General features: G+C 32.8%; 1 protein-coding gene across 3 annotated transcripts in view; it reads left to right on the top strand.

Annotated features, from left to right (window-relative positions):
* The first annotated feature begins 2,665 nt into the window (after window positions 1–2,665).
* Window positions 2,666–25,580, top strand: part of LOC141846299 (uncharacterized) — a 42,967-nt gene continuing 20,052 nt past the window's right edge. For 2 of the 3 annotated variants that reach the window (XM_074734313.1, XM_074734311.1), the window contains exons 1-4: window positions 2,666–2,894; window positions 15,520–15,629; window positions 24,716–24,826; window positions 24,932–24,995. In XM_074734313.1, coding sequence (XP_074590414.1) covers window positions 2,720–2,894; window positions 15,520–15,629; window positions 24,716–24,826; window positions 24,932–24,995 — 460 coding nt within the window. In that variant the 5' untranslated portion in view covers window positions 2,666–2,719. The remainder of the gene's footprint in view (window positions 2,895–15,519; window positions 15,630–24,715; window positions 24,827–24,931; window positions 24,996–25,580) is intronic. The other variant, XM_074734312.1, reaches the window with a different exon arrangement.

Below are 25,580 nucleotides of genomic sequence, written 5' to 3'. Positions count from 1 at the left end.
GCTATCTGGGGTCATCTCAAACTAGCAATCATAATGTTAGAGAATTATTAATTTTATTCCGAGAAAACCTGACGAGGTCTAATTGGATATTTTAGTTAGAATCTCTATAAATGTGTAAACATTGAGGAATGGTAAGGAGTCCATAGTCAATCAAACATAATCTTGAGGAATCCGAAGTCCTAGGATCGTTTTTCCAATTTTGTCACTAGTTGATTTTTCTTCGATTGAGGTTTAGGAGCTCATCTATACTCTCACTTTCCCCATCTCAACCCAAATTACGTGATCTCTCTACTCTTCTTGTGTTAGTTTAGTGATTGATTCCTTGGTCCCTGTGGTTCGATATCTTTTATTACTTGACGATATTCCGTATACTTGCGGAAGCCCATCAGGATGAAACCGAACCTAAGATATTCTAAAAATTAAAATTTTAATTTTATGCGACATATGAGATTCCCATGAACTCATGTGTGGTGTCTGATAGTGAGTATCATCATCTTACCATCTACAATAAGCTTCCGACATTATTTATAATGAGCTTACTATAAAAAGTACTAGGTGACAAATTAGTTGTAGCAGTTACAGTTTCATAGTTGCTACAACGTGAAAGTTAAACTTTAAATTTTTAGAGATCTTAACTTTTGACTCAGGTTTAACCGCAAGACACACAATATATGAAATCGAAACTTATTCAGAGGTCTTTGATTTGATATATTGTGCATTCCGTGATTCAATCTGAATAAAAAATTATAACCTCTTAAAGTTTAAGATTTAATATTCATATTGTAACAGCTATGAAATCGTAGTTGCCATAAAACCATAACTATTATAACTATATAATAGCTATGAAACTTATTTGTAGCAGTTACAGTTTTGTAGTTATTATAACGTGAATATTAAACCCTTTCAAAATTTAAAATTTAATATTTACGTTTTAGTAGTTATAAAACCGTAGCTGTTATAACTAAACTGCCACTTAATTCCTTTTTATAGCAAATTCATTGTAAATGATGTTGGAATCTCATTGTAAATGGTAAGATGATGATACTCACTATCCGACATCACAAATGAGTTTATGAGACTCTCCTATGTTATACAAAATTAAATTTATAATTTTTAGAATGTTTTAAGTTCATCAGTCAGTTTTATTCCAAAAGTGACTAATGGATCTAGAGATGTCTAAATCACTTCAAATAAACTCGTATGCGCTCAGTTTAGTCTCTTTATTACACTCATGCCGTCAAATACCATCGCGATACACTATACTGAACTTAATTTTTTTTAAACTCATTCCCTCCTTGAAAAATAATGACAGAGCCTCGTTGTAAATGATATGACAATAATACTCTCTATCTGACACCTAAAATGAATTTATGGGACTCTCTTATAATGAACAAAATTAAATTTCTACTTTTAGAATGACCTAGATCTACAAGTCGATTTTGTTCCAAAAGTAATTGATGAATCTAAAGATGTCCAAATCACTCCAAATAAACTCTTATATGCTCAGCTTAGTTTTCTTATTACACCCATGTCGTCAAATATCATCGTGATACACTGTATTGGGAGCAGCAATTTTTTTCAACTAGATTCAAGTATGATAAATAATGTCAAAAGCGTATTATAAAGGTCACGATGATCATACTTTTTGACCAATACCACAAATGAGTTTTTTGAACTTCATTTTTCTAAAGATATTAAATTTTTAATTTTTTTGAATAGCGAAGGTCCATCAGTTAGTTTCATTCAAATATGATTGATGGGCTTAGAACAATGGCGTAGCCATGATTTTAACTGCCCTGAGCTTCAATTGTTGGGCTACATTGGGATTTAGATTGCATTGGGTTGGATTAGTTGGGCTGCACTTATAAAATAATATATTGGCTTCAATTGCAGTTGCACTGTAAAATAATATATTGATTTCAATTACTGAGTTGCACTGGACTGGAGCCCATATAACCCAGCCCTAGCTACGTCATTGACTTAGAGAACTCGAAATTATTTCAAACGAAAATCTATGTATTCATTTAATGCTCCTGAATATATCTGTGTCCTCAAATAAAAAATAGTTATTGAAAGCGATTTGAAAGTCTTCAACGAGAGACAAAAGAAGATACTTGATTTTTTTGAGAAAAAAATAAAGAAAAAAATAAAGTAACTCCGAGTTTTTTACCTGGATGAATAGTAAAAAAAGAAGAATATTATGGGAAAAAGAATGGGAAAGAATATTTAATTTTGTGAATCCAAAAATAGGATACTTATTTGAATAATACTTCAATAAAAGATGGAATCTATCACCCTAGCAGTTTCACACAATCGCTCTCATGACTATATGTGAGGAGGTAAATCGGAAAATTATAGTCGGTTACGACAGAGAAGGACATTGTCTCAGCTTTATCGAGATTCGATCTTTATCTTCTGCAAGTCTGCTATGTTGTAATCAACTTGATTCGATCCTTATCTATTTTAATAAATCTGTATCATCGTAACTAATTCAACTATGTCTCGGACACTTATTTAAGTAATACGAAAATTAAGTACGAGATTTGAAAAATTACAGATTATTCTTCTATAAAATTAATTTCATTTTTTCAATTATTTATTTTTGCTCTAACTCAAAATTCTTCGAACGTGTCTGCTCTCGCTGAGGAAAAAAAAACACAACTCAGAGCTAAAGAACCCTTTAGGCCGTCACAGCCTGATCTGTCTCGCTCGCGCAGAGATGAGCAGCATCACGGGCGAAGATGAGAGAGAGGCGATCTCGAGTGTCTTCGCGGCCGTCGACGAGCTCTACCGCATACGCGACACCTATTTCCCACGGGATCCGGAAGAGAAGACCTCCAGGCTTCGAGCTCTAGTTGACACTGCGCTCTCCCTTCTCGATTCGCTTCCTGCAGGCATGCACTTATTCCTTCCTTATTTCCATGCTCTGCTCTCCATCATTCCTTTGGCCGTTCTGGTTTAGTCAGTGTCTTGTTTGAAACGAATGGAATCAAACGATGTAGCTTTTTATTTGATCAGATCCGAGTTTCGTCATAATATCATGATATCGTGAAGATCCTTCATTTACTTGTGATCTTTTAACTATGTGATCACCATGCACCTGGTTATTTTTTGATTTCATAACTGAAGCGGAGGCAATTTGACGTTTTCCATGAATTGTAATGACCTCCTAGTTTGATACATTTTAGCTCACCAGTTAGCATGATAATAGTAGTTAGTCACACTTTCACTTTGATATTCAAGATAGTAAAGGTTGCTTGAATGCTGTCTTGTGTTTTTTTTTTTTTATCATAATCCCTCAAAATCAGCAAGCAAATATTTCCAGTTGAAGTTATGGTCACCCGTCTATAGGTCTTAAGCATATTCAAACATTTTGTTACAAAAACATTTGACTCCTAAGGGGAAGAAGATTGCTAAACAATTGATTAACTCTTCTGATATTCTCTGAAATGCTTAACCTTTTTGATGTTCCATGAAATTGGCAACATATATTGTATGAGAAGAAGGTTTTGGAGTCTGCATGGTAATTTTCCATAATAGAACGGTATACCTCAGGTTAATTTTCATTTTCTTATACCTATAGGCTATAACCACTATTTAGCTGAGATTAAGGTGTGGCTACAGTTGGGCTTCTGCAACATTGTGGTACTTATTCAATTCTGTACTATATCCTCAACTTTGATAACAATAAAAATTCCTAAAACAAGACTGTGATAAGAAGATCTTATGTTTGAGCAGGCTGATGGGCCGTTTCCTATAAGTAGCCACTTTAGCTTTTGATAGGCATTTGGCTCTATCCTTAACTGAGTAAACATAACTATTACACTAGACTGTAATAATTACAAGAAACTAATAAAGTTCATCTGGTAAGTATGCAGAATTTAATGGTAATTACCTTGTAATTATGGATTAATGATTATTATCGCTTTTAAAAAGTATTAATATTGCATGTTAGTTCTAAAGATATTTCCATAAGCACTTAAGTGAATTGCCAAGTATCGAAACTTCCACTGTGGTGTAATATTTTTTGTGAATTTCTTACCGAGTGTAATTTGTTTTGCTATGGATTTCATTGTGTGGTTAAATTCTTAAAAAATATCTAAATTATATTTTAGAAATTAATTTCTTATTGGTGATAGTTTACGCACCATATATGTGCCTAAGCATTAGATACATACCATACAATTCCCAACAATATGCCACATGCATAAGTTTTTGAAGATATGTTGCTATTTAGCAATTTATTGGATATGCTGAAGTCATTTATCAAGTGAAAGTCTTACTTGTTCAAGTTCACATATATTTTGGATTTCTTTGTAACCTAGTGTTGTATCATTACATACCTATGGGTGAGACAAATAAGTGTCTAGTTTTCAAATTATCATTTTTTTTGCATATTACATCCTTTATATCCTTCATCTTTCAACTCAATATTTGGTGAGAAATAATTACACTTTGATGTGCATTTCTAGAAGATAAACTTATTTAACCTTCAAGGTTAAACATTATTGGGCGCATAGACACCTTCTCTGAATGGCCTTCTGTACCCATCATTATAAATGATAAAATTGTGTCATGGTTTTTATAAACTAAGTTGCGAAGAAAAATTCTCTCTTATTTTTTTTATTAATGAACAATGGGAGTTAATAAATAAAGAAGGAATAAATAAATAAATAAAGAAAACTATTCTACCTAAATAAATTATTCTATCAAATCATTCTAATTGATTATATCCTATTTGCTCCCATGATTGGCTCTATACAAAGAAAGATAAAATATTTGATTATTTCCTACACTCCCACTCAAGATTGACGTAAATATTGATGAGACTAAGTTTGCCTCAAGAACTTTATAAGTTTGTTCAGATAATCCTTTTGTAAAAAGATCAGCTAGTTGGTGAGATGTATGAATATACTGATAATGCCTTCTATTGGGTTTCTATATGTGCATTTTAAAATTTTTGTTTAACTAAACAAGCACCGGAAGCGTAATAATCTATATTATTACAATTTACACATAAAACCCATGCGAGGATATACACGCATGCAAACATAATCATAGAAATAAATGACATACATAAAATATACCTGTTGGATAACGCGAAGAGGAAACGACATTAATTAGCAACCTTGAGAAATGTTGTCTCTACTCGTATTCACATCGAGATTTCCTCGAGATGACTTCACTAAGTCACGTGTCATGTCTCCGTTTCGATACTAGTCGAAGGAAAGAGACGAACGATCAGAGAGAGGACCTACGGTCTGATTCGGTATCAACTCAAAGCAACCTGACTGTACGAATCGGATTGCACGGAGGTGATCACATCGCCGTTCGAAGGTCGGACAGTTCGCTGTCAACAAGGGGTAGTGAGCTTAATGGCGTGAGAATTCCGGCAACAACAATTGTCAGCTGGAACAATGGCTAAAGAGGGAGAAAGAAGGATACATCGTGGTGGAGAAACAACTGTTGCTTCTTCTCCTACTCCATGCTTCCACCGTTGAGTTTTGCTCCTTTGGCGCGGTAGATGGTTGACTTAGGGAGATGGATGATCAGTGGAGGGAAGCTTGGCCGGAGGTGAGCTTGGACATACCCTCTTGGATGGCGGCAACACCACAAAGGGCTGGCAGCACAAGGTGTTGGGCGTAGGTTTTGTGGCCGACGGCTAGAAGAGAAGCGGAGGAAGAAACCTAACTCTTAGGGTTTCTAATTCCATTAGAAAACTCTTTCATAGAGATATATTTATAGATCTCTAACAGGTTTGGGCCAAAAACCCATATTCGTTAATCTGAAATCAAAACTAATAGCCTTAAGTTTGGTTTAAGACCAAATCGTGTTGGTTCAAAATCAAACTTTTTTAATTAAAATTAAACCAATCTGGTTTATAATTAAACCAAAGAGGGTTCACTTTGTCTTCAAAAGATGTGGCCCATCCGAGTTTTCGTTCCGACAAAATATCTTTCATATTTACCATTCGTTCAGACTCAATCACTCTCGATTTGAGAATTCAATTCTCAAATTTGTTTTATGTCTCTTGGATAATCTTATAGTATGTGTGACCTTATAGGTTTCCGGTTTATGTTGACCGCTCATAATTAACCATTAATTATAGATCAATTATGAGTGCCACTTAGTAGTATAACATGACCCCTAATTAATCGAAAAATTACAATTGATTCCAGAACCACTTCTAAACCTTCAGTAGCTACAATTATTCGTGCGTTTTCCCTTTCACTCATTTTATACCTGCTTAGTTCAGGACATGGTCTATGTGTCAATCCCCATCACATTGGTTATATCACACTTAGCCCAAATAGTAGTTCCTTGTCATGCAGATTCAAATTACTCAAAATATCTGTCTATGAGGATAATCCTCTCGACTTATTTCTACTTTGGTCAAAGACTTACGAGTAACAATCTTGACAAGTAGCCATAGGATATACGCCTCCTAATAAAATGAGTGATGAATTCTCTGTAAGCTATTTAATCACCTTCAGACACTTCAACTTATACCCAATCATCTCAGGTCCACATCTCTATAGAGATGTTTGCTTAAGATATCAAAGTATAAGTTTCATGATCAAGATGACTTGAATACCTCAAGTCGAAGGAAACTTGCACTCGAGCTGTAATGAGATCTTCATAAATATATAGAACCATATGAAGTCTCATGGCAGATTACTTTTAATGAACTAGCTATTCTTAACCAACATCCATATGTTAACTCTCAACATCCCAATGTTTCCAACTAGTTAGGATCGATTGCTTGGTGAAATCAAGGAATCTGACATATGCTAGTCTTACAGGATCAATAATGTTCAGTCTTATCAATTCATCGGCTAGGGAATATTTCAATATGTACATAATTACACATGTAGAGATACCCACTAATTGTGATCCAATCACAATTTCTCTCATGCTATGCTTTGTATTGTGGACCTCATTAATTGAGTTTAAGATCAAATCAAATACATAAAGAATGCATACTCAAATAGTGATTTTATTTATTTAATAAATAGTATATTATTTAAGGTGATTGCTTTAGGACACCTTTTAAATATAACACCTTCATCCACCTTTTCTCTAATGAAATGTTAATCAACCTCTACATGTTTAGTCCGGTCGGTATGAATAGGGTTGTGAGCTATATTGATGGCTGACTCTTTTATCCTTAAAGTAAGAAAGACCTTTATTAATTCTAGCAGTGTCAATCGTCTTCCTCGATAGTAAGTCCTGAAATTGACACAACAAAGGCAAAAATTTAGCGATACACTGATTATCAAGAGTGATTTTGCTGACAGAAATTAGATTGTATTTTAGAACAGGTTCATGAAAAATGGATTTCAAAATAATATATTGAATAATGTGCTAAGATAATCGAATATTGCATATGCCAGTAACTATAGTTAATGATTCATCAACAATCCTAATAGTGGTTTGATGAAAATAGGGATAATAGGAGTAAAAAAGACTTGGAATCAATGATCTAGGGGGTTGTTGAATGATTAAAAAAGGCTGAATTAAGTTTACTAGATTGAGTCATGGAGCAGGAGCCAACATTAGAGCTGGAAGAAGCCTTGAGGGCAATTTGGTTGAGTTTATAATATTGTTCAATCTGTTCTTTGGCGAAGGGAGTAGAAACACCGGAGACAACAAGTTTTTCTTGGCTCGATTGAGTATGATATTCACGACCTTCTTTTTTTTTTTTTTTGTGATTCCCATTTACTAGTTTCTTATATATTTTTCAACATTTATCTTTGGTGTGGCTTTATCGGTTACAATGTATACACCAAGGACGTTTATTTGACGCTGACTTGGTGCGAGACTTTTGGTGGAAACCAAAGTTGAAACATTTGTTGTAATGGATTGTGATGCAATAATCTCGTTGGTAAGCATGACCTTAAGACGAGGTTCTTCCTGTCAGACTTTTACGAAAGCTTCCTCAAGGGATGAAAATGGATCATGTGCAATAATACGACCACGTACCTCATCCAAATTACGATTAAGACAGGCTAAAAAAAATCAAACCCACGCTGTTTTTCAATATTGTGGCAAATTTTGACACTACAATCAACACACTTTGAATTTTTTTTTCAAGGAATAGATCAAATTCCTGCCAAAGATCTTGAAGATTATAGAAGTATCGTGTTACAGAATTTGAACCTTGTTTCAATTCTTTCAGCTTTGATTGTAGTTCAAAAATTTGTGAAGTATTGCGTAGATTGGAATACATTTTTCGAGCTAGGTCCTACACCTCCTTGGCTGTCTTGAACTAGAGATAGCGACGACTAATGTTGGGTTTCATGGAGGTAATCAGTCAGACAAACACGATTGAATTCTCTGCTAGCTAAATATGGTACTATGCATCGCTTGATGTGGGTTGAGAAGAATTACCTATAAGATAATTCAATTTACCTTTGCTGCAGATAACTATCTTCATAGATTTGACCCATTGCAAATAATTATGGTCGTTCAGCTTATGGGTCATAATTTACAAGGATGAGGCGTTGCTTCTAGAAAGAGAAGAGACATCGACATAAGTTTTTTCAGCTGTTGGTTGAGTAGAAAAATTGGTGGACATGATCAAACCAGTGGATATTGTTGTTGTCTTTGAAGGAGAAGAATTACATGTGTTTGTTTACAGAGAGAAATCTCGCTCTGATACGATAGACTAAGTTGAGAAGAAAAATTCTCTCTTATCTTTTTTTATTAATGAACCAAGACATCCTTTTATAATTACAATGGTAGTTAATAAATAAAGAAGGAATAAGTAAATAAATAAAGAAAACTATTCTACCTAAATAAATTATTTTATCAAATCATTCTAATTGATTATATCCTATTTGCACCCATGATTGACTCTATACAAAGAAAAATAAAATATTTGATTTTTTCTTACAGTTTTTAACATTAACCTAGAAATGAATTGTGTTTTAGCATATACTCAAGTTAAAGCTACTAGTTACTAACCATATATTGTATATTTAAAGGCAGATTCAATCTGATGATCTCGTCAACAACTACAATGGTGAGATAATTTTCAGTTAACTAAATTAGATCCTTAAGCATTGATGTATATTTAACCTAGTGGAATTTGTTCTTGAATTTAAATATTTTTGTGGGCCATTAGTGAGTTTGTGTCACGCCCTATACGAGCTAAGCATGATGTAAAACTAACTTCACTCGCTTTGTGTGAAATGCAATAATGATAGAGCAAGCATGCATACAAATAAATAACTAAACTAACTAAATGCATTCTTTTAAAGAAACTTAATTCATACTATGAACAAATCTCAAAAACGTATATAAGCTGGAGACAAAAAAATCCTAGATGTGACTCATGAGCATAAAAATTTAAGCATAAAAATGTGAAGAGAGTATATAGGGGAGAGATGCATCAATTTAATCTTAATTAAAAGGTCAAGAAAAATCAAATAAATCACAATTTATTACAACTTTAGCTTATCATTTGAATTATTTAACTATTTTTTTCTTTCCAATTATTTGCCAACATTTAAAGTCATAACTACTATTTATTTAACTTTCATAACAAATTATCATCTTTTTTATATCTCTACTAATAAATTTTCAACAATAATATATCTCTAATAAAACTATAACCAATAAATCCACTAAAAAACAAATATATGAAGTTAGTGTCCTCGGAGTATTGTAACACATATGACCTGAAAGCCCTTACTAGTGGTGTACAACAATATAACATTCTCGCACAAATAAATAGTAACCGCGTGCGACCCCTTGCTACCACATCCTCCTACGGACAATCAGGTACTCTAGTATGGAGTTAGATTCAGAGTTTTTTACCTTTTAATATTTTCCAAACTTACTAAAAAGTAAATGATTGAAGTTAGTGCTCTTATACTATGGGCTGGAAACCTCACTGGTCTATAATATAGAGCTCATGTGCAAATAAATACTGATTGTGTGCAACCCCTGCTACCACATCCTCCTGTGGCGGTCAGGTACTTTAGTGTAAAGGCTAGATTTAGATTTTTTTACTTTTTTAGTATTTTCTACATCTAACATTTTTATTATTTTATTTTAATTTTTCTAACCACAATTATTCTATTCTATGTTTACATTTTATCAATTAGTCAAAATGATTCACCTAAATTAATTTTTAAAAATGAGTTACCCTAAGTTTCTACATATTAATACGTGGTGCAGAGTATAAGATATGTAATATAAAGGTACTAATATCAATGTCTAAGTCGACAGAAATTATAAAAGATAAAACAGATTAAATAACAGGTATCAATTCAAGAGTAAATTAGAGTATCCATTTTAAATTTTAAAACAACCCTTTTAATATCAATCCCCTCATGAAACTCCTATGTGAACATGAAAGAATGTTAATTATTTATCCTCTAATAGTTTAATTATTTTAAAACTCATTTCACTATTTTTTTAAAAATATTTTTTTAATTTCCTTTTTCGAAAACAATTGTACAAGTCTTTTATATATTTATTCATGCACAACGACTTATATAACAAGTCCAAGGATTGATTGTACCCACTTTAAAGAAGAGCTTTTAAATCGACATTGACCACCCTTTAATCCATCTACCACATGCTCATAACTCAACATACTACAACTATAGATGTGTTCTAATTCTCAACTATAATCTTAATAATCAAAGACTATTTTCTAAAGTGAAACTTACCTCATAGGGGAAGGGTGATAAATTTGACCTTGGCTAAAAAGGAGAAGAACTCGTTAGGAAGTTTAGTAATCATGTGAGAAAGGAGATGATGTCATCTAGAGTTTAATCTTGGCAAAGGATGGTGGCTAGGAAACATAGTAGGGAAGATAAACTCTTCGTGTATATAAATAATATTTAAAACCCTAGACCAAATCTCAAGTATACAAGTAAACTAGATCAATTCCGAATTGTTAACCTTATATATAAATAATCTCTAAAAACCTAAACTAAGCCACAAGTATTAATTGTAAATTGTTAACCTTGTATATAAATATTCCTTAAAATCCTAGACCAAGTATCAAGTATACAAGTAACTAGACCAATTCTAAATTATTAACCATGTATAAATAATCTCTAAAATCCTAAACCAAGTCTCATGTATACAAGCAAATTAGACCAATTTTAAATTGTTGACCATGTATATAATAATCTCTAAAACCTTAAATCAAGTCTCAATTATACAAGTAAACCGGACCAATTCTAAATTGTTAATCTTGTATGCAATTAATCTCTAAAATCCTAGATCAAATTTCAAGTATAAAAGTAAACTAGACCAATTCTAAATTATTAATCATGTATATAGATAATCTCTAAAACCTTGAACCCAAACATACAATTAAACCAAACCAAACCTAAATTGTTAACCTAGTTTAGCTATAACTCATCCAAATTGAGTCCAAATTAGGCTCAGTATGAATCTAATTAATTCTAATCATAAGACTCACTTGTTATATAAAAAAATAGATTACGTATTTAAATGATTTTATCCTACAATTAACTTAATTTAAGGCTAGAACAACACTTAACTCAAACTTTAGTTCAATTCATACTTATCTCCTAGTTAATTTATTTAAATTATCCCTAAACTCATTTACTATTTACTAATATGTCTTAAATATAAATTTATTTATTTATTTCTAATATTTTCATTTAAACCTTGCAAAGTCGATCACAAGCCTGGTTGAAAAAGGGCAAGGGTTGCGTGTTAGGTTGCCAACTAGCGTGGACTTTCAGATAAATGCTCAACGAATGAATTCATCAAATTATTGTGCTAATCCTAGGATGTTCCCTAGAAGGAACGCATTGCAGGGTCCGATTATAATGTCTTGACAAGGACTACTCATCTCTATAAGAACTTGGGTGTAGTGTTAAATATACAAGAGTTATCACATCATAAGTTGGGTAAGAATAAATATTATAAGAAATTTAATTGTACAAGATTTAGAATATGAAATCTAGGAGTGTTCATTGGTAAAATAATGGAGGTAGTAGATATGATGATTAGGAGAAGAATTAATATTTTGTCTGTACAAGAGACAGTCGGTAGGAGAGAAGACAAAGATGATAAAAAATTCAAGTTTTAAGTTATGATACACAAGAAGAAATAAAACAAGAAATGGAGTAGGTATTGTTGTCGATAGTTCGTTAAAGGATGAAGTAGTAGTAGCTAGAAAGGGGGATAGAATTATAGTTCTCAAGATAGTGGTGGCGAAAAAATATTAATGTAATTAGCATATATGCACCTCAAATAGGATTAGATAAATATACCAAATTTAGATTTTGGGGCGACCTAGATAAGATACTACAAAATATTCTGTCAACCGAAATGGTTTTAATAGCAGAAGATCTAAATGGATATGTACGAGTGAAAAATGAGGAATATGATAGGATGTATGGCGGTTATGAGTTTGGAACAAGAAATGAAGGAAAAATTATATTGGATTTTGCGATAACATAAAAAAGGGCAGCCCGGTGCACGAAGCTCCCGCCATGCGGGGTCCGGGGAAAGGATCCATTGTACGCAGCCTTACCTTGCCTTTGGCAAGAGGCTGTTTCCAGAAACCCGTGACCTCTAGGTCACATGGCAGCAACCTTACCGTTGCGCCAAGGCTCCCTTTCGGATTTTGCGATAACATATGATCTTATATTAGCTAATATGTTTTTTAAGAAAGAGAACACTTGGTTACGTTCAAAAGTGGAAATAATAAATCATAAATTGACTTTCTTGTGGTTAGGAAGAATGATAGAAAGATTTGTAAAGATTACAAGGTTAACTTTGAAGAAAATTTAATTTTCTAATATAGGTTAGTAGTGTTGGATATACATCTCAAGAATAGTATCAATAGAAGAAAAATATGTATGATTCCTAAAATTAAATGGTGGAAGTTAAAGGGTGGGAAACAAAACATATTTAAGGAGAGGGTAGGAGTACAAGTATTAGAAAAAATATACGGTGACTTGAATACGACATGAGATAAGATGATATCAAAGTTGAAAATAGTAGTTAAGAGTGTATTCAGTGAGTCAAAAGAACGTGCACCATCAAGTAAAGAATCTGTGTCGTAGAATGACAAAGCACAGAAAAAAGTGAAGGAAAAATGAACAACCTACAATGAATTATATACTTATAAGAATGAGAAAATTTTTACAAAAATATATATTACCAAGAAAGAAGCCAAACAAGTAGTGAATGAAGCTAAGAATGAAAATTTTGAATGCTTATATCGAAAATTGAATATAAAAGAAGAGGAAAAAGACATTTATGTAATAGTTAAAGTGAGAGTGAGGAAGATAAGAGATCTTATCTAAATAAGATGTATTAAAGATGAATGCAATAGAGTATTAGACTACTAGTAATTGATGAGAAATAAAAGAGCGATGTAAGAAGTATTTTCATCAACTTTTTAATGAAGACTTAGATGACTAACTTAACTTAGGTAATTTAAATACGTCACATGAATGTACAAATTTGAATTTTATTGTAGATTTTAAACTTTAAAAGTAAAACACACTTTAAATGGGATGCAAAATGGAAAACCCATGGGACTAAATGATATTCCTATAGAGGTATGGAAGTGTCTTAGGAAACAAGTATTGAATGGCTGATAAAATTATTTAACTTGATATTGAAAATTAAAAAAAATTTGATCAGTGAAGGATAAATACTCTAGTTCTTTTATATATGGTACATAATTATGCAAACGAGTATTAAACTAATGAGTCATACCATGAAACTTTAAAAAAGAATAATAGAAAAAAAGATTAAAACTTTGAAAAAGAGTAATAGAAAAAAGATTAAAGAAGGAGACCACATTGATTAAAAATCAATTAGATTTATGCCTGGAAGGTCGACAATAAAAGTTATAAATCTTCTCAGACAACTAATTGAAAAATATCGGGAACAAAAGCAAGACTCATATATAATATTTGTTGACCTAGAAAAAGCTTATAATAGAGTTCCAAGGGAAATTATACGGAGAATTCTAGAAAAAAGAGGAGTTAGCATGGTGTATATTGAACTAATTAAGGATATATATGAGGATGTAATGACAAAAGTAAAATTTTAGACGTATTAACCGAAGTGTTTCTCATAAAGATAGAGTTACATTATGGATCAACTTTAAGTCCCTATTTTTTTACACTAATCATGGAGGATTTCACTGGACACATCTAAGATATAGTATTGCGGTGCATGTTGTTTGCAGATGATATTACTTTGATAGATAAGACACGTGAAAGAGTAAATGCTAAACTCGAATCTTGGCAGGAAATGTTAGAAGTAAAAGATTTTAGGTTTAGTAGAGTAAAGACAGAATATATGAAATTTAAATTTAATAATATTACATGTAATAAGATAATTATTAAGATAGGAGATGATGAGTTTGTTTGTAATTGAAAATTTTAAATATTTAGGATCATTTTTGCAATAGGATGAAGGCATTGAGAGAGATGCCTTACGCAGAATATAAGTAGGATGATTAAAATAGAGGAGGTATTATGTGTTCTTTGTGATCGTAAAATATTTCTAAGACTTAAAGGAAAGTTTTACAAAACGGTGATTATACTTGCTTTGTTGTATCAACTATCAAATTGAATGTTGGATTATGCCTCAAACACATGAGCAGAAGATGAGAGTTGCAGAGATGAGAATATTAAGGTAGATGTGCGGACATAGAAGGATAGACATGATAAGAAATGAAAATATTAAAGAGAAAGTCGGGATTGCACCTATTGAGGGAAAACTTCGAGAGATGTTTAAGATAGTACGAACATGTACTTAGACTACCAATAAATGCTTCAGTTTGACAATGTGAAATCATAATAAATGTGCATATCAAATGAGAAAGAGACAGATCAAAAAAGTCTTGATTAATAATAATAAAACATGATAAAATTTATTTAAATATAAATGATAATATAGTAGGGGATAGAACCTAGTGGCGTAGAAGGATCCATATAGCCGACTTTATTTAGTAGGATAAAACTTGATTGTTGTTGTTATATTTCTAATATTTTCATTTCTTAAAATTTCTTGGACATAACAATTTGAAGGCTAAATATATACAAGCACATTATGTTGACCCATTAATACACGTGAATTTTGGTTTTGAACTGCCTAGGCAATTGGAAGTTTCCACCAAATAGTGAAAACTTCAAAATTTCCATAACTTTCTCATTTACAGATAATTACATTTTAATGGGAGAGTTAATTGTTGATTTGCCAGGTATATGGAATTTATCAATTTCTAGCGAATGGCGGTTTTTGTCATTATATTGCTGTAATTCTTCTTAAAAGAGAATAATAAGTCATCAATATGACCAGTCTGCAACTATCTGTTATCAGTATCACGTTGATAATTGAATTTTTGTGATACTTTGTTCTCTTACATGATTTCCCTCTGAAGGGTGAAAAGGAAAGATGCTACTTTTTACTCATGCATTTTAATCTAAGTTTTAACATGGAGCACCTTGCCATGCTAATCTGATAGTAGTTTCTTTCACTTCTTCAAGTACACAGACCAGAGGAAGTCATCACTGCAGCGTGCAAATTATGAATATTTGAGAGGAAAAATACTAGACGTGTTTCCTGACTATAGAAAAGAAGCAGAAGACCATTTGTCAAAAGCTGTATGTATGAACTATTTTTATAATGAAATGAATTAATTTGTTAAATGTTTGTTGTGTCTTTGAGATAAGTTGAATCCTATTAATTTGCGAGATATTCTTAGGGTTAGTTCCATTAGAGTTCCTTCTATATATATAATATCTTTTATCATTTTTTTTATCCTTGTGATTTTCATATTTATAAATAAGTCACTAACACTTCTTCTCAAGCTAAATAAAAAATATGAGAAAGTCCCAACTTGTTAAATCATATTCTATGCTATTACATTTGTAAGACTGAATCATTGAAACTAAGGATAACAATTTGTCTTAATGGATTAGAAGCAAGTCTCGTGACTCATGACACTTTTGATTCTTACCAAAATTTGACCTATTTATTAGGAGGTTAAAATTGTTATTTGGACACAACTCGTTGATTAAAAAACTTGTTTGATTAAAGATATATTAATCTTAACATAAAATAGATATATATAATAGATTTTTGAGGATAAGAGATTAGTCTTTTAACATATATATTAATTGATAAACAAAGTATAGGTGGGTGATTATGGACAAAGTTCATAATCTCGAGTTGTACTAGAGTTTCGAACTTTAACTAGAGTGGTAGGGTTGATATAACACAATACTCGTTGACATGGTTGACACAACGACATATAAGACATTGTTTGTGTTAAATAGTATCGAGTTTCAATATTTTATTGGAATCATATGTATTAACCGTTTCGCTCAACATGATACAAGATTTTAAATCATGATTTTGGATTAACTTATTCTATTTGATCACTATCCATTTTGTTTAACTCAAACCAAAACTCATAAATGTATAGGGTACTCACATGGTGTAAATGGGTTGTTTTATCTTTTATCACCTTGAATTAGAACTAAGAATGAGAGATATCTATACCTTTTTCTTATATATATATATATATATAAGAAATTAATGAATAAATAATATCTAGACTTAATCAAATCCCTATAATTGAAATTATATCCTCACAATCAAGGTGAACTATATCCTTATATTTCTTATTTTTTATTTATATAATCTGTTACACTTCTTCGTAAGTTGTAGCATAGATATTGATCATGCCTAGCTTGTTACAATGATAAAAGCTTTTGTGAAAGTATCTCATAGTTGTTCTCCTATCTTCACATACCCTGTGGAGATTAAATCTTGTTGAATCTTTGCATAGATAAAATGACAGTGAGTTTTAATATGCTTAGTTTGCTCATGAAATATGGGATTGGAAGCAATATGTAGAGTTGCTTGGTTATCATACTACAATTTGATTGCTATTGAAGGTTTAAGATCTACTTGACTTAGAAGTTGATATATTCATATTATATCACAGATAACATTTGTCATAGTTTTTTGTTTTGATTCTGCACTCGAACGTGAGACAACATTTTATTTTTTACTTTTCCATTAAACTAGATTTCCTTCAATAAAGACACAATAACTAGATGTGGATCTTCGATCATTCTTAAATCCTACCCAGTCAGCATATGAAAAACACTCAACCTTAGTGTGACCATAATTGCTATACAAGATACCTCATCCTAGTGCTCCTTTTAAATAATATAAAATTTATAATCTAGATGAGTCACAGTGAGATAATTTACTTTCCAACCAATCTTCTATACCTCTTAGGATTCTCAAATAATTCACCATCTTTTGTGAGTTACAATTATGAGTCATTGGAGTACTACATGCTTTAACTTTTAATTTTACTATCATAGACAACAAGTGAAGTACATATTTCCTCTGAGATGAAAATTCCTTTCTTCTTGTTATCTTAATGCCCAAGAAGAATTTTTAAATCGTTAAATCCTTTGTATGAAATTGACTATGAAGAAAGGATTTAAGAGATGAATACTTACAATATCATTCCCAATGATGATAATATCGTCCATATATACAAATATGATGATGTCCACTGCAAACTGTTTGTAGAATATAAAATGATCAAACTTATATTTTTTCATCCTAAACTTCTCAACACCTGACTAAATTTGCCAAAACTAGGCACATGGACCTTATTTCAAACCATATAGAGATTTATGAAGATGGGAAACTTTCCCATACTCCCTTGAGCAATAAAGTTTGGCTGTTGCTCTATATAGACTTCCTCTTGAAGGTCATTATACCCATCAGAATTGACTTTAACTATAAATACCCATTTGCATCTAATTGCCTTCTTCCTTGTAGGTAATTTGATTAGGTAATACCATTGTCATCTAGAGAATTCATCTCTTTAATCATAACATTACATCAATGAGGATGAAATAGAGCTTGATGAATAGTTTTGGGAAGGGATATAGAATTGAGAGATGCAATAAAGGAACAGGTAGATGATGATAAGTGATTATAAGACACAAAAGAAGACAATCAGACATTGAATAAGTACATCGAGGTTTATCTTTCTGAAGAAAAATTGATAAATTATCATTTGAAATTGGATCCGTTGGCAAAAAAGCTGATGTAGGACATGGATCAAGAGGAATATGGCGTTGAGAATAAATCTACTGTATGAGAGGCTTAACAAGAACCTATTCAGTAGGATCAGAAATAGAGGATGTGATGGTATAGAATAACAAATCATTATTCTCCTTTGATAAGGGTGATTGGTAGAGGGAAAGAAAGGTGTGGTTTAATAAAAAGTAACATCAGTAAACACCAAATACTTGCTAAGGTTAGGATAGTAACATCTATATTCTTTTTGAACTTGACAATATCCGAGAATACCCAAGAAAAACACACTTTATATATTTTGGATCAAGTTTTGTGACTTGTGGATGAATCATGAACAAAACAAGTACAACCAAATGTCCAAATGTTCTAGGTTCAATAGAAAACGATGACTTATTTGGAAGAGATCCAAGAAAAACACACTTTAGACATTTTGGATCAAGTTTTGTGGCTTAAGGATGAATATCCCGAACAAAGTAGGTACAACTAATGTTCTAGGTTCAATAGGAAACAATGGCTTATTTGAAAGAGAATGTGATAAGGAGTCTTACCATGAAGAATGGACGATGACATATGATTAATTAGAAAGCAAGTTGTGGAAAGTACATCAGTCCAAAACCATTTAAGAACTAACATTTGAAGTAATAAAGCTCTTGTAGTTTCAAAGTGTCTATTCTTTCTTTCAACAACTCCATTTTGGATTGGTGTGTCTACATAATAGGTTTGATGGAGAGTGCTATGTTGAGTCATGTAAGTTTGAAAAGATTCCTATAAGTATTCCTTTGCGTTATCACTTTGCAATATTTGTACAAGAAGTTAAATTGAGTTTTAAGCTCAGTAAAAAAGGCAGAGAAATGAAAGAATAATTTGGAACGATTTTTTATCAAGTATAACCATATCATACAAGAATAATCATCAACAAAAGTAACAAAATACTTAAACTCAGGTTGAGACATAATAGGACAATGCCCCCAATTCAAAAGGAGCACTAGCTTGTTTATTGACTCTTGGACTTACACGAAGATGATGATTTTTAGCAAACTGACATGACTTACAATCTAATGAGGATTGACTATAAAATTGGGGACAGAGTTTCTTCAATACTGGAATAGAAGGATGACTAAACCGACAATGTGCTTCGAATGAGGGATTATTCGAGAATAGGTGATGGACTTTAGTACCTATGCATCAAGGATTACTAATACTAATAATCTTTTTCGTCGTAAGATCTTGACAAAGATAATAATCTTGAAAGAATGAGACATAACAGTTAAGAGTAAAACAACTGAGGCAAGTTTAAGATAGTGTAATGGAATTGAAGGAGTTGGAGTAAATATGCCTGACCCAAGAACGTAAGAGGTTGACTCATCTGCTAAAGTAACACTAGAAGTAGAGGTATGAGATTGAAAACTAGAGAACAAATTAGAATTAGTTGTCATATGATCTATGACAATAGAATCAATGATCAATTTGGAGGATGAGGAAATAAGATATGTATTTGGTTTACCTGACTTGGTGATAGTAGTAATAGTGTAAATGAAGATTTTAATGATTCTTGATACTAAGAGAATTTGACATATCCTTCAGTAGAGATCATAACAAATTCCTTTCAGCCATATCACCAAAGAGCAATAAGAACAAAATAACATAAAACTAAATTCGAAATATCAAGAAACTCTAAACTCGTACAATAAAAGTCCCACACCTAAACAGATGTTGACTCAATTAGGTATGAGAAGATGTTGTATGGAACAAGCCAAACAAAATAGTGACAACCGATGAGATTTCTGATAATGAATACACTTTCATGCATTGGAGCGTGGGATTGGATCACAAAACTCGTAATGGCGTGTGTGGTTCATGCTCAAAGATCTCGATGATTGGAATCTGGGCGATGACAGATCGGCAATCGGCAGTTCCTCCTAGGCCAGCGGTGGCTAATGGAAGAGAAGAGTTATTGACATTGATCAATAATGGAAAAGAAGAGGAGGCTAGGGTTTGGAATGACAACTAAGATTTGCCCTGCTACCATGTTAAGAAATTTTAGAGGAATTAAAAAATATATTTTTAATTTTATTCATCAATATCATATAAAAGGGTAGCTTGGTGCACGAAGTTTTTGTTAATGCGGGATCTCGAGGAAGGGTTGGACCACATTGGGTCTATTGTATGCAACCTTATCCTGCATTGTAAGAGGTTGTTTCCGCGACTCGAACTTGTGACCTCTAAGTTACATGTAGTAACTTTACTGTTGCCGTCAAGCTCCCTTCATTCATATATATAGAGTATCTAGATTAAATAATATCCCTAGAATTAAGGTAAACCATATCCCTATATTTTCTATTTTTTTATTTGTATAATCTATAACACTTAACAAAGTGGCAATCAATCTTTATATGCCTTATTCTCAATGAAAGATTAGATTGGAAGCAATACGCAAGGCATCTTGATTATCAGAATATAGCTTAATCATCTTAGAAAGAGCATTACCTAACTCATTTTTTAAATGTTGTGTCTATAGCTGTAACTCTAAATTTTATCTCTGGATTTGGCTTGACCATTACGTTTTGCTTCTTGCTCTTCTATGAACCAGATTGCCTCTCAAAAGAACATAGTAACTCAATATGGATTGCACATATGTGGGCAAACCCTATCTAATCTATATTTATGTTACATTCTGAAAGTGGCCATAGTTGTGGTATGGGAGCCTGAATCCAGAACAATCTTGAGGTAGCATAAAATCCTTAGAGCTATTTCAAACATGGAGCCTTAATAAATTGACTAATCATACCTACGTGAATGAGATTTTAATTCTCATGACAATAAGATAGCTTAAAATTTTCAACTAACCTTGGTGCTTCTTTCCTGTCTTAGCATCAATTTGATATTAATGTTCATGAGAGGGCCAATATGTATAGCTCCTAGCATATTAATTATATTTCACAATCTTTGGTGAGATATGAATGTCTGCTCACGATTAGGTAACCTCTAAGTCAAGGAAATATATCCTGATTACCTAAATCCCTTGTTTAAAATGTTGATGAAGGGAATACTTTCAGTCTAGGTGATTCCTACAGAATCATCACTAGTCAATGATATTTGTCCACATAAACAATGAAAATGCTATGTTCTTCAGTCTATGAGGTAAAGTGAAGTGAAATATTACATTATCTAAAATGCTCCTTATCAATCAAACTGAAGGGGTTCAAAACTAAATCTACCAAGCCAATTGCCTCAGCTTGTATAAACTTTTTAAACTTGCTCACAAGCCATTCTGCCATTAAGCAACAAACTTAGATGGTTGCTTCATATATCTCCTCATCTAGATCACCATGGAAAAAGGTATTCCTGATATCCAATTGATTTAGTGGGCTATAACCCTCTATATAATAAGCAAATTGAAGCAATCTTAACCACAAGAGACAATGCCTATCTAATTAATGTTTTATATATATATCCTTTTGTAGCTAATCGAGCTTTAAGTTCATCAATTGGGAAATTAAGAGATGTTTTAATGGTAAACCATTTTCTAACCAACATTAAATTTGTTAGAATGAAGAAAATTGAATTCTCATGTGCTATTGGAATGCAACAATGCCATCTCATCTATTGTAACCATTCTCTACTTTGATCAAATAAAGTATATAAGCTAGTTTGAGGAATCTTAACAAAATCGAAATTAGAAACAGAAGTTGAATGTTACAGGTACAAGGAAGCATAATAAATGACAAGGTTGAGGATATAAAGCGTTATCACGAATATAAACATTCTATTTGATGGCTTCTTGAATCTAGTTGATCGACCAATTGGCTAATCCTACAATCAGCAAAATCTAATGTAGACAGACTCGACCTTAGAGGTGGTTATGATTAGGGTTACCAGTCGATTGATGTTGGAGATCAATTGACTAGTGGTTGAGAAATCACAAATTCTAAGACTCTTGGTTTTCAACTATCAGTCTATTGATCTCTAATACTAGTCAATTGATAACCTTGACTATAACCACCTCTAAGGTTGAGTCCACCTACATTGAGTTCTATCCTTATTCCTATGGATACTCGATACTTATAGCTCACCACAATCTTAGTTTTTGTAGCTTGACTTCGCCCTTGACTATTTCTCGTTAATCTTGGCTCCTCTTTGTACCATCCTTCATGCCTCTTGTTTACGTAATCTGTCTCCATTTGTTGTTGTTTTCGTTACTCCTTGTCCTACAGTTCCGCAATTTGACTCATGCAACCTTCTCCTAACTTTATAACTTTGAGTCATCGAACTACCAACCTAACATGCCAAATCATCAATCTAGAATACTTTTCACACTACCTCGATGCTCCTTGTCCTAAAGTCCATTAGGTGCCCAATACCATCCTTCTCTGAACTTTGGGACCTCCAAGCTACTGAGCGTGTCAACTTAGGCACGTCAAGCCAACATCCATGCACTCAACCTCATTGAGTCACGAGCTCTCTAAGTTTTAAGAGTGTTCTTGTAAGTCCTTGCACACTTAAATATATATATCAAATATATGCAAGGCCTAACTTAAACCCTTTGCTTAAATATCAAAATCCAAGGTTGCACCAGGCTACTTGGGGTACAATTACACCAATAATCTCCTTTTTATGTTTGACAATTCATTTCAGTTTGGAAAACCATCATGGCAATAAAATGCTCATGCAATGAATGTAATACCATGTAATGGGGCCTAATCGTAGGCTCCCCTACACCTAAACTCCTCTAGGGCTAGGAATTTTCCAAAAGTCACCATTAAAGCAGATCAAGGTTCCCATATAACCTTTTGTATCATCTCTCTTTAATTTTCAAATCTCTCCCCCTTTGCCATACACAAAAAATATGCACCAACTATCTTCTAATAATTGGTCTTAAGAATGACCCTCTACTTGTATTCAAAGCTCAAATTTATTCTATGCACGAATACCAACTTTTATGGTTATTCCCTAAGTTAAAACCTGATACCCAACTTTTCAGCATTGTTCTAGCCGATTGCAATCCGTGCCTAGTCGATTGCTGTCTAGTGATGATCAAATTTTGTTTGATCTCTTAGCCACAATATAAGTTGATTGATAAAGTCACTACCACACAAAGTGTCCAAATCTTGGGTCAGTTGAAATCTTTAAATCACCAAGTTTTGGAATTACATTTTCATTTACCTTTTTCTTGGTAAGTAGACATTATTTTTGTAGTGCCCCTTTTGGTTGCATCCCAAGCATACAATGTGCTCCTTTCTCTTAAGTTTGGTCGAGACACTTGAGGCTTGAGCTTTCAACATTTCCTCAATTGAATTTTGCTCTTCCTCACATCTTGAAGAGGTGGATGGCTCTCCGCTTGACTCATCCAATGTAGAAGAGCTCGTGTCCACCATTAGTTTCTCAATGGTTGGAGCTTTAATAACTTCATCTTCTACACTTTGTTGCAAATTCTCTATGACCTTTTCAACTGCTTTCTTTTGAATTTGAGCTTCCTCCTCTTTTGTGGGGTTTTCATGAAATAGAATGATTTTTCCTAAAGATCCTTGGAGCTTCAATACCTTTTAAGTTAACTTCACTAATTTCAATTTGGTTCTCAGTCTACTTGTTCTTCTTGAGTTTTCTCCCTTTCTTGTCCATTGGGAATTCAAACCCCTCTTAATAGTACTTATCATTCTGAAATTGAATTGGAACCACATGTCCCATCCATCTTTTCCAAATGTTGAATTTTTCTTTGTAGCATGGAGGTTCGTATACTATCTTGGCCTTCTTTAATTTGCCCTCTTAGTGGTTAGCCCAACGAAGAGCACCTTGGCTTTGATACCAACTGTTGGAACTGTGAGGTGAGCTAGAGGAGAGTGAATAATGATTTAAACCTGTAAGTGAAAAATTAAAAGGTATGAGGAGGTGGAATCTGGAAGAATTCTATTAAAAGTGACTAGTGATGCTGAAGTTAGAGTCAAGCAGAGAGAAATCAGTGCCAGGAAGAAGCTTGGGCCAAGAGAAACCTCAGGTAACCACCCAAGAAGAATTCAGCACTAGGAGAAATGTGAGATGGAGATAAACAAAGGATTTTTCTGTTTTCAGATAAGAAGCATAGAAGAAGTCCAATCCAATGGAAGGAGAGCTTGTTGTGATTATTGCTTCTGGAGAAATCTTCATTGGGATCTCCTATCTAGATCTTGCATGCTGGATTGTGCACATGCGACTCAGAGGATGAACTGCAGCGAGATGAGTGATGCAAGAGTTCACACATGCCACTGGAAAACAAACAACATGGGAGTTCATTGCATGCACACACTAGATAAAAGGACTAGCTTGCTATCTCGAGAAATGTGGCATGGAAAAATGACAGATGAGAAAAACAAAAACCTACATATCACAGAAGGTAGATGAGAATCAAGTGGCAATGATAATCTAGTTTTGACACCATGTTACATTGGTAAAAGGGCTAATGTTTGATGTAGTCCCCTCTGCCTATATATATTATGCTGTTGTTTTACAAATATAACCCTATGATTTGCATAGTTATAAATAAATTCTTTACTTTTTATGGTTAAGTCTCTAATGGGTCCATCTATTGCTGATGCTTGGTTATGAATTTAAAATTTGTTTGAATTCTTGTTGTGTGTTTCAGGTTAAGTTAAATCCATCTCTTGCAGATGCTTGGTTAAGCTTGGGTAATTGCATTTGGAAGAAAGGAGATCTTCCATCTGCAAAAAACTGCTTTTCTTTATCACTAAGCAAGGTGCTCCTAAAACTCCTAAATTCTCAGGATTTTCACTGCCTATACTATTTGCTTATCTTAAAGTTGGACTATACTTTTATTCATGACTAAAGTTATGTTATGCAGGGGCCTAACAAGAAAATCCTTTGCCAGCTTTCAATGCTTGAAAGAAGTATGGCTCAAGGCAAGCGTACGATTCCATGGTTGTATTGTTTCATGTTTTTTGAAATCTTATTTTTTATTTTGTAGTTCATGATGCTGAAATGTGTTGTATGCCATAAACATTAAATCCTGACATTTATTTGTGATTAATCACTTAGAATAAGTTTAAAATATGCTAAAAAGCTTTGTTACCTGAAAGTACATCAGTGATTGTCTTGTTCCTTAAGACATGCAATGCATGGATGTGCAAAGGGAAGGTTCATGATCTGTGTTTTTCATTTTTGATGTGATAATTAAATTTTCTGCCACCTATTCTTCAGCATTCTTAGCTGTTTAAACCATGTTTAAAGAATGCCTATATCGAACCAATTGTTTTATCCTTGTGCTTTTCTCATATACTTCTTCATGTGCTTAATACTTTCACATGCATCCAACTTCTTTTTTGGTATCTTGCTCCTATTTATTATTGGTAGTGTACAAGTGTTGATTTTGTATTTCTGGTTTTTTTCCCTCTCGAGTTTAGTTATCTCTTAGCTTAGATATGTTGTACCGGTATGTTTAGGTGTGCATTTGAAGTTATCAGAATTATTTTTTTATTATAAGATTTTGTTGT

The sequence above is a fragment of the Curcuma longa genome, chromosome 15, assembly GCF_044706935.1.
Source record: "Curcuma longa cultivar G26 ecotype Majalengka, Jawa Barat chromosome 15, ITB_CL_G26_1.1, whole genome shotgun sequence".
Classification (NCBI taxonomy): domain Eukaryota; kingdom Viridiplantae; phylum Streptophyta; class Magnoliopsida; order Zingiberales; family Zingiberaceae; genus Curcuma; species Curcuma longa.
Note: the sequence above shows the minus strand (reverse complement) of the source record. Positions and strands in the feature narration are given on the sequence as shown.